This window comes from Colias philodice, chromosome 29 (genome assembly GCF_061535455.1).
Source record: "Colias philodice isolate Cphi_HAF_F1 chromosome 29, ilColPhil1 Martin Lab GWU primary, whole genome shotgun sequence".
In the NCBI taxonomy this organism is placed as follows: Eukaryota; Metazoa; Arthropoda; class Insecta; order Lepidoptera; family Pieridae; genus Colias; species Colias philodice.
Window position 1 is genome coordinate 1,548,108 of NC_143114.1, and position 12,622 is coordinate 1,560,729.

General features: G+C 36.7%; 2 protein-coding genes across 2 annotated transcripts; one reads left to right on the top strand and one right to left on the bottom strand.

The window, feature by feature from the left end:
• Window positions 1–3,646: 3,646 nt before the first annotated feature.
• Window positions 3,647–4,657, bottom strand: LOC149475742 (uncharacterized). Its single transcript, XM_089712489.1, has one exon. The coding sequence runs from the start codon at window positions 4,655–4,657 to the stop codon at window positions 3,647–3,649; it is 1,011 nt and encodes a 336-aa protein (XP_089568615.1).
• A 4,608-nt stretch (window positions 4,658–9,265) lies between these two features.
• LOC149475743 (uncharacterized) lies at window positions 9,266–10,648 on the top strand. The gene is made up of 4 exons (XM_089712490.1): window positions 9,266–9,441; window positions 9,525–9,602; window positions 9,825–10,005; window positions 10,407–10,648. Exons 1-4 carry the CDS (start codon window positions 9,385–9,387, stop codon window positions 10,646–10,648), a joined length of 558 nt encoding a protein of 185 aa, XP_089568616.1. The 5' UTR covers window positions 9,266–9,384.
• Window positions 10,649–12,622: the final 1,974 nt, after the last annotated feature.

Here is a 12,622-nt window from a genome sequence, read left to right on the forward strand (position 1 = left end):
CAATTTTCCTTTCATCGGGTACTAACTTTTTAAATGTTATTTGTTTACAAGATTTTGCTGTTTTACTAAAAGAAACAGTTCTTTCATGTTTTTTACTCTGAGCGTGATATAGAAGGCTCTTTTTATGCGGGACTAAGGATACATGACAGTATTTGCAGTATGCATTAATTTCTCCAGCAGGATCCGGAGCAATCCAATCTAAAAAAAAAACTGGTTTAATATAAACTAGCAAATTTTCCCCATATTTGGGTAAATGTCATTTACTTGGTAACACTGAGCCGAGACCGAATGTGAAATTATGGCCGCGGTCCGAATCACGATTATAGTGCTCACAGCACGCTCAAATGTAGGCACTGTCACAGTGGAATATATTACACGATTACTAGGTAATAATGAAAGAATATGAGAATAAAGATGACATGAATTGCACCTCTAATAGCACATACCTTTCAATAAAGGGTCCGTTTCCCATTGGTGGCAATATTTTTGTTTATATTTAACGGTTTCAGGAGGCATATTTTCACTAGTTAAAATAATATGCTTTATATGCTTTCCTTTGTGACCTCACTTTCATTTGTAGCAAAAATTAACAGATCGTCTACATAGATTATTAATAAACAATTTTTTCATGCTTATGATAATATAATTATAATAAACACAATTGATGGAAAATTACCATACCTTTCAATGCTGCCTTTCAATTTTCTCGATTTTGGAGACGACTGTATATTTTTATGTTTCTATATGATATATATTATGCTCCCCTTTTAATATATCATGATTTCCAGAAATAATTTGAATTTCGCCACGCTTAAAGATACACAAAGCGTGGGAGCTAAAAAACCTAGTAGAATGCAAACCACATGAGAGAGAAAGAGACAGCGAATTATGTACATGTATGTCAATGTTTATTGAGAATATAAATTTTTATCGACGATGCTTAATTTGTTTTTGTGGTTATCTTAAAAACTAATTCATAAATATACCATCATGGTGTCATGTTCCATATTGGAATGTGAAGTTACAACCAGGAATAAACACTTTGTACAAGTAAGTTACATGATTGATTTTATCGTATCGTAAATGATAGACACAAAAACCTCTTTCTACTACTACCTACTGTATATTGGATTTAGCTCGATATTTTTATACCTGTTACAGAATTTTCACAACTTTCAATCACAACTTTTTATTATAACAACGCAATGCAACTTCATACTACCTTTGAATCAATATTATATTTATTTTGACAGACATCGTCAGTTTATTTATTGGTGTCAATTCTAAAAAAAAGTAAACTGACATTTCTTCCATGGGACCGCAAGTATCAGCATGAACTCACAAGTCCTGGCACTCTTGTATTCGCCTTTATAAAATGGAAACATCATACCGTTGAGCTTTTTTTTTAGCCAACATCAACTCATACCGCATGGCGCTTTTGATAGATCTATCACTCGATGGACGCCAATTATGATTCAACCCATATGTTAGGACGAAATTGACGATGGCAGTGATCGCGCCAGCGTCTAATGTTTGGATTATTGACTTGGACAGACCTGGCTCTAGGTCTAGAATATCAATTGTTGAAATATCTTTTATTTCAGACGAATCAGATGAAGACACTTCAACTTCACGATTGACACTTAACTTATTATCGTCATTTTATTTGATTATTTAGGTTTTATTTGCTCAATGTCTCGTGCTGTGATGCCTTGGCCTGCTGGAACATTACATCGTTTTTTACGTCTTCTGGGCTCATCTGAAGCCGATAGCCTCCGCATTTCTTTTAGATGTTCTATGACAAGTGAAGTAGTAGCTGTTTCAATTTCCTCGGGTAGTATGTCATGATTGTGTGGCAGCCGTGACTTTGGTCGTTCCGGGTTGATTGGATAAAGCCCAAATAACAACGCAATGCAACTTCATACTACCTTTGAATCAATATTATATTTATTTTGACAGACATCGTCAGTTTGATTTATTGGTGTCAATTCTAAAAAAAAAGTAAACTCACATTTCCTTCATGGGACCGCGAGTATCAGCATGAACTAACTCACAAGTCCTGGCACTCTTGTATTCGCCTTTATAAAATGGAAACATCATACCGTTGAGCTCTTTTTTTTAGCCAACATCAACTCATACCGCATGGCGCTTTTGATAGACCTATCACTCGATGGACGCCAATTATGATTCAACCCATATGTTAGGACGAAATTGACGATGGCAGTGATCGCGCCAGCGTCTAATCGGAGAGTTTGATTACCCCGTACGATTTTTCCGACCAAACAACTCTCACACTCAGGCTTTGTTGTTTGTTTAAATTCAATATTATTTTTCCTTAAAATGTCTTTTACGTAATTAAAGTTCTGATGCGCCAACCTTCTGTGCCACTCATTCATTTCGGTACATTTTTTGCAGTGTTCGCGATTTCACAAATATTGTTTTTATAGTCCTCCGTAAGACCTCCTGTCCAGGTATCCCATAGGTGTTCAGCTTTGTACACCACGTAAACCGGTAAGATCTGACCTTCGGCTGTGGCAGCAAACATGAGGGAAACAGCCGTTTTTGATGTATTTGTTACCGGTTCTGGGTATTTTACACCACGTTTATAAATGTATTTTTTGTTTCCTGGATCGTCGGTTAAATTCGTTTCATCATAATTTATGATTCGATCAGGTGTTAAACCATCGATTGTTGGTGCAAAGTATTCAAAAATGAGTCTATCGTCGATGCTGATACCTTTGCTTTAAATGCCTTGATTTTTACTGCACATTTCTTATGGAGCACACCTTCACATGACCCCTTACATTTTACTGTTTCACGCTTCACTCGGATCAACGACAATTTACACTGTACCATTTTTTATTTTTAGTTACAACAATACGCACGTACGCACGGTAGGAGCTTGCGCATGCGACTTGTTTGGATTATTGACTTGGACGGACCTGACTCTAGGTCTAGAATATCAATTGTTGAAATATCTTTTATTTCAGACGAATCAGATGAAGACTCGCAAAGTTCAAAAGATTTAATACCAAATCGCGCGGCGTTTGATCTTATAGCTTGAACCCAGGACAAGCGGCCCTTGTATAAGGTCAATGACTCGTCAATAGCTATATCTTGATTTAAATTGTACAAACACTCGAATTTAGAATTTAGATGGGAAATTACTGGTGCGAGTTTCCGCAACTTTGCTGAAAGCTGTATTCCTTCACTTAACGGCAAATCCTGACTCACATCAGAATTGTCCGTAAAATACAGAAATTTGCTTAGCAATATGAAGCGGTTGTATGTCATCAACTGTCTGAACTTTGGCATTTCCAGATAGCTGTAGACCTTCCAATATTCGTGCTGAGAAGTACGCGGATCAATCCCCATGAATATATAAATAGCAAAAAACAAATACAACTCGTCTACATCGGTGTCAACCCAACGATGTAAACGAGATGATGCTTTCAAAGTGCCAGCTGCAGTTTTAGCATCGACAACTTGCTTAGCATATCTATTTATTTTGTTGAAGCCACCCAACCATTAGGATCATATATCTTAGCAACAGTCGAAAGTACCGTACGCTTCGTCCATGTTTTAACAACATCCAAATCTTGAACTCTAAATGTAAATACATCTGAAATAGGTTGATACTGAACCCCTAAAACAGCGATGGCGTCCGGATTATCCGTATTCTGAAAAATAGATTCTGTTGGTGGTCTTCAGGTAAACCTGCAAGAACAGCTTGCGAATTCGACAACCATTTCCTCAATTCATAACCACCCGCCTTGAGAATATCAATAAGCTCATCGCGCAGTATCAACGCTTCCTTTTCATTAGCAGCACCGGTGCAGATATCATCAACAAATACATCACTAGTTAAAACATCAGCAGCTCTAGGAAAACGCAAATGCTCTCGTTCTGCCAACTCTAATAAAGAACGAATAGCTATAAAAGGACTCGACCTAAGTCCATAAGTGTTAGTATTCAACCCAAAAACCGAAATAGGATCTGATTCCTTCTCTCGCCACAAAATCAACTGATAACGACGATCCTCTGGATGAATAACAGTATGCCTAAACATCATTTTAATATCCGCAACAAATACAACCTGATGCCTACGAAAATTTGTTAAAATGTCACCAATATCCCGATGCAACTTAGGGACCGAATGCAAACATTGATTCAATGATACGCCATTAGAGCTGGGCGCAGAGCCATCAAAAACTACTCTTATTTTACCACCCTTAAACACAGCATGATGTGGAATAAAGTAGTGCTCCTGCGACCTCCAATCAAAATTAGAAATAGACATATGACCGAGCTCTAAATACTCTTGCATTAACTCAACATACTTAGTACAAAACGCCGAATCCCTCTTCATACGTCGATGATATGATGATGCTAACCTTTTTTCAGCTAACATTCTACACTGACCTAATGGAGGACGAGACGGTAGAAAAGGTAACCTCGTGACAAACCTACCCGAACAGAGACGACCTGTATTATTCTGGAAGAAAACTTCACATTCCAGATGCTCTGGGTTATCACGGCGTGCTGTAGGGGGCTCCTCAATTTCCCAAAAACGTTGAACCGCTTCAGCGAGAGAGAGTCCTACATTCAAGTTACCATCCTCTTCACTAATAACACTTAACGAAAATACAGGGCCCATGATGACATCACCAAGGTCTGTTGAGACAGCTACTAACCCACCACGTTGCAGATGAATTTAAGTTAAATATTACCGAAATCAAACCCTAGGTACATACCTGAGATTACCACGTTGTGTAGAATATAAGTGCATATGTGGTGTGTCGGTCAGTCAAATAGTATAAAAACAATAGGGCGCCCTTGGGGAGGAAAAACTATATTTACGGGAATAATAGATGACAAAAGATTATACAAAGGATACAATTTACGATGTATGTATGTCACCACTGTACAGCCAGGCACACTACGTCGCCATTACGTCGTCAGCGCGAAATTACTATCAATATAGGAATACAATTAAAGACTCCGTGGGTCGATTTAATACTAATTAAGTACGTGGTCCGCACGTAACAAACAAGCGACTACACGCTCCCGAGGCACTCGGCAGACTACTATCTTCCGTGGCAGCCGAAGGACAACTACTAGAACAATAACCGAATGCGAACCCCGCTCCGTCGATCAAGTGAATACATCGCGTCTCTCGCTATTTTATTTACCTATTATTACTTCTATCTATTCCGAACAATCAGCATGAACTAACTCACAAGTCCTGGCACTCTTGTATTCGCCTTTATAAAATTGAAACATCATACCGTTGAGCTCTTTTTTTTAGCCAACATCAACTCATACCGCATGGCGCTTTTGATAGATCTATCACTCGATGGACGCCAATTATGATTCAACCCATATGTTAGGACGAAATTGACGATGGCAGTGATCGCGCCAGCGTCTAATCAGAGAGTTTCACTCAGGCTTTGTTGTTTGTTTAAATTCAATATTATTTTTCCTTAAAATGTCTTTTACGTAATTAATGTTCTGATGCGCCAACCTTCTGTGCCACTCATTCATTCCGGTTCATTTTTTTGCAGTATTCGCTATTTCACAAATATTGTTTTTATAGCGTAATTCCTCATAGTATGAATTTTCAATTCTTTCCGCTACCGCGTAAACTTCGTTATCTCTCGAATCAATAAAAAAATTACCTTGGGCAGCTATTTTTTGCAGAAATTTTCAACCACTAACTTCAAGCTGTCAAAAAGTTACAAAAATGAGCTCCAAACATAGTTATTATTTTGTTTTCATTAATGTCGCTTACATTTAAACAAATGTAAGTACTAATAATTAGGAAGTTGCACTATAACAGGCGCTAGAGGGCAATACTAGAAAAAAGGTCTCGTATAGGGGACGCCAGGTCCAAGGAGGTTCAGCTGTTTAGTCATAATATAATGAATTCTTAGTTTCAAATAGTGTTCGGCTATCAATAAATTTCTGTGATTCTACATTCCATTGACCAATACTGTGTTGAGATAAATCTCCAAATAAATAATCGCAGCTAGCTAGTGTTTTGCTTAAAATAGTTAACATCTTTATTATTATATATATATAAAATTCTCGTGTCACAATGTTAGTCTGCATACTCCTCCGAAACGGGTGGACCGATTCTCATGAAATTTTCTGTGCATATCGGGTAAGTCTGAGAATTGGCCAACATCTATTTTTCATATGTACCACGGGCGAAGCCGGGGCGGACCGCTAGTATTATATAAAGGAAGTCCCTATTTGTTTAACTTCAATGGATAAGTATTGTTTTAAAATTCTTTCAACTGTTTTACATACTTTTATTACATCATGTGCTTCACAGCAATAAATCTACCTTTGTTTTTAATCAAAGTCAGGGTGTTGTTTGGACTATACTTTTCTAAGCTATCTAAGCAAATGTGACAAAAAATCACTTTTTTTATTTTCCTTACGACAAATCCTGCTATGTATTCTATTACTGTTTCTGCGAATTCAGTTAGTCGGGATGGATAAGCTTTGTTCTTCTTGGGATTCTTGTGTAAATGTAAAAAGTATAGTGTAAATCATCGGCTAGATAGTTTCCTTCGGTATTTCTTCAAATTCAAATTCAAAATTCAAATTCAAAATTATTTATTGTGAGTCACAGGTATTATGGGTAGTAGTTATTACATTAGGTGATCCGCTGTGATCCGCCATGTGGCGTACAATTTTTAAAAATGTTTTATACAGATTATTAATTATTAAACCGATTATACATTTATAACATTATTATTATATTATTGTTTTTACCAAGCACAAAACAAAAAGCACAAAGTATTATTGAATTGTCCATATTTAAAATTGAAATAGGTAAATGTCATGGGTATTTAGAAAATGTAGGTAATGTCAGTTTACTTATTAATTAATTGTTAAAATATTCTGTAAGTGAATAGAAAGTAATTTCGATTAAATAGTCAAAAAGAGTTTTCTTGTAGGACGTCAAGCTGGTGCATTTTCTAATGTTAAGTTGTAATTTATTATAAATAATTGCTGGAGTTACAAATACGCTTTTTTGGTATAAGGCAGTTTTAACGTTGAAACGTACTTGCAACTGGTCACGATTTCGTTCACTTAACACCTTTGTGTATAGTTCAGACTTCAGGGTGGCGTTTTACGTGGAGAGCTATTTCAAAGATGTACATACATGTCAGTGTCAATAATTTTAATTTTTTAAAATAGGGTCTACAGCTCTCAGTTCTCTTTAAGTCACAAATTGATCGAATACAGCTTTTTTGGGCTATAAATAGGTTTTTTTATGTTAGAGGCATTTCCCCAAAAAATTATGCCATATCTTAGTCGGGATGCAACATACCCATGATATGCTGTAAGCACTGTTTTTTCATAAGCCACCTTTCGTAACATCCGCAACGCCTAGGAAAACTGAAAAATACGCTTACGGACGAAGTCAAGATAAGAATTAAAAGGCTTTCAGGTGACCTTAGTGAAGCGTATGTTAACAGAAAAGGGTACTACTCTTTGAGCGTCCAAGTAGTCTGCGATTCAAGCCTAAGGATTAGAGACGTCGTTGCCCGATGGAGAGGAAGTGTCCACGATTCACGAATTTTTAATGAGAGTGCTATAAAAGAGAGGTTTGATAATTCAGAATTTCACGGCAGACTATTAAAAGATAGCGGGTATGCGTGTACTCCTAATTTATTTACTCCACTACTACATCCAAATAATGAGAAAGAGGAAGCATATAACAAAGCACACATAAGAACAAGAAATACGATTGAAAGATGCTTTGGCTTATGGAAGCAGAGATTTAGGTGTCTTTTGAGAGGAATGTACATGAAGTTGAGTACAGCCAAAACAACTATTGTAGCCTTGGCTGATCTACACAATATAGCAATAGATATGAATGAGCATATTGACTTTGTTCGATATGTCAGACAACGGCAAAGGCAAAGACTACACCCAAGAGATACGACGAGAGGAGCAATAATAAGAAATAATTTTATTAATCAGTATTTTTAATTAAAATAACTTATAATTAAGTATTACAATAAATAACTAATCTAAGATTTCAACAGTTTTATTTCTAATTCCTTCTTCTCTTTCTCAAGTAATAAAATGTCTATTTCAATTTTATGGCACAGCGCGCATGAATAAGCTACTGTGTGTGTTATTTAATTTTTATTTTATGCTCTTCCTCCATCATTTGCAAGCTACGCTTTTTGTAATCTGTATTACTGGTGACAATCATTTCTTTGTGGCTGGTTCTGAAATGTGGAACGACAACGTAATATAAAGAACCGATCTAATTTAAAATGGAAATTAGTACCTGCTAGGCTATTCTGTAAAACACGCGCCCGAACTCGCATCTCACCTGAGTGAGTCGACTCACTTCACTTTCGAACGTTCGAGTTTTTGGTTTCGCATTCTGTAAACATCCACTCGGCAGAGGCGAAGCGAAGCGAGTCTCACTTCGAAACTCACTTGCCGAGTGAAGGGAAATTATAGATTTGAATTTATCGACATTGTTATTATCTTTAAAATGCGGCAATTTAACACATTTTGAAGACATAATAACACTTTAGTATTGTACCGTGGGTGGAATTAAACTAAAATTGCAATTTTACACTGATAAATTCTTTAAAATTAAAATAATTCTAGCGTCACTGAAAAAAAAAGGACGATTGTCTGTGGTTCGTTCGTGACGTTTGTTTATTTCTCAAGTGGTTTTTTGTACCTAATTTTAAAGTGATTCGTGTTGCATTCTTTCTAAAAGTTTTGTTGGAGTTTTAGTTAATGTTTGAGTTTGGCTTTATTAAGTTGTTGTGTAGTTGGTGTTAAACGTGTTGCATAAATTATTTAAAGGAGAAAACTGCAAAAATAACAACAGCTATGAGGTGAGTAATGTGATTCTTGTATTTAACTAAAATATTATCATATACAACAAGCTTATTGAAATATTTAACTTAAAATCTTAAACATTTTAGCTCCTCGGAAAGGTCGTCTCATCCCTCCAGTGCCCAAGTAGAATCTAGTCGACTATCTTAGCAAACATCCTAGCTTAGCCAAGGGTTTTTCAAAAGTCCCGAGTGCTAGAGACGAAGCTAGAAAAACATGGGAGGAGTTGACTATCAAATTAAATAGCTTGGGAGGCTGCACTAAAACATGGAAACAGTGGACAAAGGTAGGCAATAGACATATTATATAAAACTATTCATCTTATACCGTGTAGGTATCTGGCTTACCTACATATTAATAAACTTTTAATTTTGGTCTGACAAAAAGAGTGCCGTGAAGAAAAAAGCTGCCCTAAGATACCGGGCACCCAATAAGACTGGTGGTGGATGTGAATCGGTGGTGGAGCTTTCAGAGGTGGAGGAGAAAATACTCACATTAATGGGCGGGGAAGGTTTTGCAATTGGTGATAGGCATTTGGAAATTAATCCATTTGAAGTAAGCTATTGCTATCGATTTTGTTGATCCGATACATGTATGTATGTAAAATATAACTATTCAATGTCATGTTCTTTTTTTAGGAAATCCCCGTCCTTACTGATGCCAACGAAAGCCCCACATTGCCGACTTCATCTATGATAAATGAAACCACAACTATTGTAAGTAAATACCTAGTGTATTAATAAAATATTACTTAATATTAAACAACTTATTAGTAAATGTTTCTTATATTGTTCTATAAATACCAAGTCTTGGATGAGACTGCTATAAATACGGAAAATGTTAGTATGGCAGATACTGAGGTATATATTAATAAGATATTATGAAAATGGTACTTTTTTATTGATTCCAGTATTTGAAATACTATGTTTTTTTTTCAGAGACCTCAACTAATTCAGCAATATGTTGACTGTATCCCGAATCCCGAACCTTCCCCTGCTCATACACCACCGAGAGCGGAGGTAACGAGCCCTCTGCAAGCAGTTACCCCCTCTGGCTCAGGCAACTTTCCTGCTCGACGTCGATTGAATGTCGCGGGTCCATCACCATGTCGTACTACAAGTAATTATGAGATTTATGAATTGATTTACAATATTTATAATCCATACTAATATTATAAATGCAAAAGTAACTCTGTCTGTCTGTCTGTTACTCAATCATGCCTTAACTACTGAACCAATTTGCATGAAATTTGGTATAGAGATATTTTGATACCCTAGAAAGGACATAGGATAGGTTTTATCCCGGAAATCCTACGGGAACGGGTTTTTCTTTGAAAACGCGGGCGAAGCCGCGGGCGGAAAGCTAGTCAACAATAGAAATTTGGAAATACATACAAATAAAACTAAATAATACTTGATAATGAATTAAGGAAATAATAATAACATCAGAAGACTTGTCAAAAATGCGTCACCGCGACCGGTGGAAATAATAATAAATTAATATTTATTTTTACGTTTCAGGGTCATCGAGTCGTCCACAACAACGGCAAAGAAGACGATCACCTCCATCACAAAGCCGGCAATCTCAATTAACAACCTTTACTGAAAGGTTTCTTAGCTTGGAAGAGCAACGGATTGAGATTGACCGTCGCTACTGTGAGTTACAGGAGGTGATGGTCAACTCACAAAGGGAGACCAACAGAATGACAGCAGAGGGCCTGATTGCCGTCGGGGAAGGTCTTAAATTATTAGCTGAAAATTAAAAAAAATAAAATAGTTTTATACTTAAATACATTTATTAGTTCTTAACTTATTTTAGTAGTAAAAAATTATCAGCTGTGGTTTTACTTATAGTTTCTTAATTTACTAATACATTAGTTTAAATAATAATAAAAAAAAAAATAATAAAAATCGTTTATTTGTTTCAAAACACAGTTTATAAGCCCTAATTGAGTTACTAACACCTATGAATATAATTTTCCGGAATAAATAATTTGCATTGATTTTTGTTTGAATTAATTATAATTACCGCGTGTTCCTTGCCCTCCATAATTCATTTATCAATCTTTGTCTACATAGCTGACCAAGTGCAGTTTCATTGGGTACACCCTCATTTGAAGCTACACTTTGTCTGGTCCTATGAAAACCAGCCTCAACCTCTAGCTCTGAATTGAGTATGGCTGGAGCTGGCAGGCCGGCACGATTACAAATATTGTGAAGCACGCAACATGCTATTACAATCTTCGAAACCGTGTCGGGGTCATAATGTAGGACTCTATGTGCTAATAGGCATCTAAATCTGGCTTTAAGGACCCCAATTGTTCTTTCTACGGTGTTTCTTGCAGTAGCATGCAGCTGGTTATAGTGATGTTCTGGTGTTCCCTCGTCTGCATTTGGAACTGGCACCATTAGGTACTGACGCTGCGGATACCCAGAACCACCTGTAACAATGAATATTGTTAAAAAATAAAATGTTTTGTCATCAACAATTATATTTTTATTAATGAAACTAGGAGTTTTCAATGATTTCGCCTGCTCTCCAATTTTTATGAATTCCGTGAACTTCGGTAATAAAGCCTAAATTACTAATGCCGGCTGTACACACTCGCCGAGACACATCGAGACAGGCCGAGAACGAGTATGTACATGGTGCATTCGTCTTGTCTCGCACTCTCGTGTCTCGCCTCGGCTGTCTCGGTCGCTGGTCGGTTTTTTGCGCCCGAGTCAAAGGGTCTCGTTGAGTCTCGCGAGGAAAACGAGAGCGAGCATGTACACACTCGTTCAGTTAGTTGCTCGCTGACGTTATTTATGAACGCACGTGTTTCACTATGTGGTCTAATGAACGAGAATTACAGTTTTTGGAGTGCTATCAAACAGAACCTTTTTTATGGAACTTATTTTTTATGGATTTATTTTAAACTAGCTTTCCGCCCGCGGCTTCGCCCGCGTTTTCAAAGAAAAACCCGTTCCCGTAGGTTTCCGGGATAAAACTATCCTATGTCCTTTCTCGGGTATCAAAATATCTCTATACCAAATTTCATGCAAATTGGTTCAGTAGTTAAGGCGTGATCGAGTAACAGATAGACAGACAGAGTTACTTTCGCATTTATAATATTAGTATGGATTGGCCAGAAGGTTCTGCCACCAACTCAGCCAATTGATTTTCCATTTTACTTCTGAAACAAAGAAGCGTTTCTATTGATTCCTTAAAAATACAATAAAATACATTAACTATTCAGGAAGTTTTTATATTTATTTCCCTGTTTCTACTGCGGTGCATAGTAATCATCCACCATCTTCTTTTTCTCCATGGTTTGAGAATTTTTTTTTTTAGTAAATGTTTAAAAAATTATAATAGCTCACGGCACAGAGATAAATAGCAGCAGCTATTTCTACGTCCATTCTCGTGTAAGTCTTCAGTTCAAATGTTAGAACGAGTGTGTACAGGCATGCTCTCGACGAGAGTCTTTTCGGCCGAGGCTCTCGACGAGAGGCTCTCGACGAGTGTGTACAGCCGCAGTCAGAAATAAAGTAGTTTTTTTAATGATGAAAGAATTTTTGAAGGAATTAATCCAATAGTTTTTGAGTTAAATATTTACAAACAAACAAAGATTCGTCTTTATAAATTAGCTAAGAGGTAACTCACCTAACAAGTACACAGATTCGCCTGTTTGTACTAATTGTTCGAGGTGGTCCCGAATGATGCAATTATTAAAAATAAGGCTGTCGTGAGTAGC

Coding starts and splice junctions, on each gene's coding strand:
- LOC149475742 (XM_089712489.1), bottom strand. CDS start 4,657: ATGGGCCCTGTATTTTCGTTAAGTGTTATTAGTGAAGAGGATGGTAAC.
- LOC149475743 (XM_089712490.1), top strand. CDS start 9,385: ATGGGCGGGGAAGGTTTTGCAATTGGTGATAGGCATTTGGAAATTAAT. Junction 9,603..9,824: donor TAAATGAAACCACAACTATT/GTAAGTAAATAC, acceptor TTTTTTTTTCAG/AGACCTCAACTAATTCAGCA. Junction 10,006..10,406: donor ATCACCATGTCGTACTACAA/GTAATTATGAGA, acceptor TTTACGTTTCAG/GGTCATCGAGTCGTCCACAA.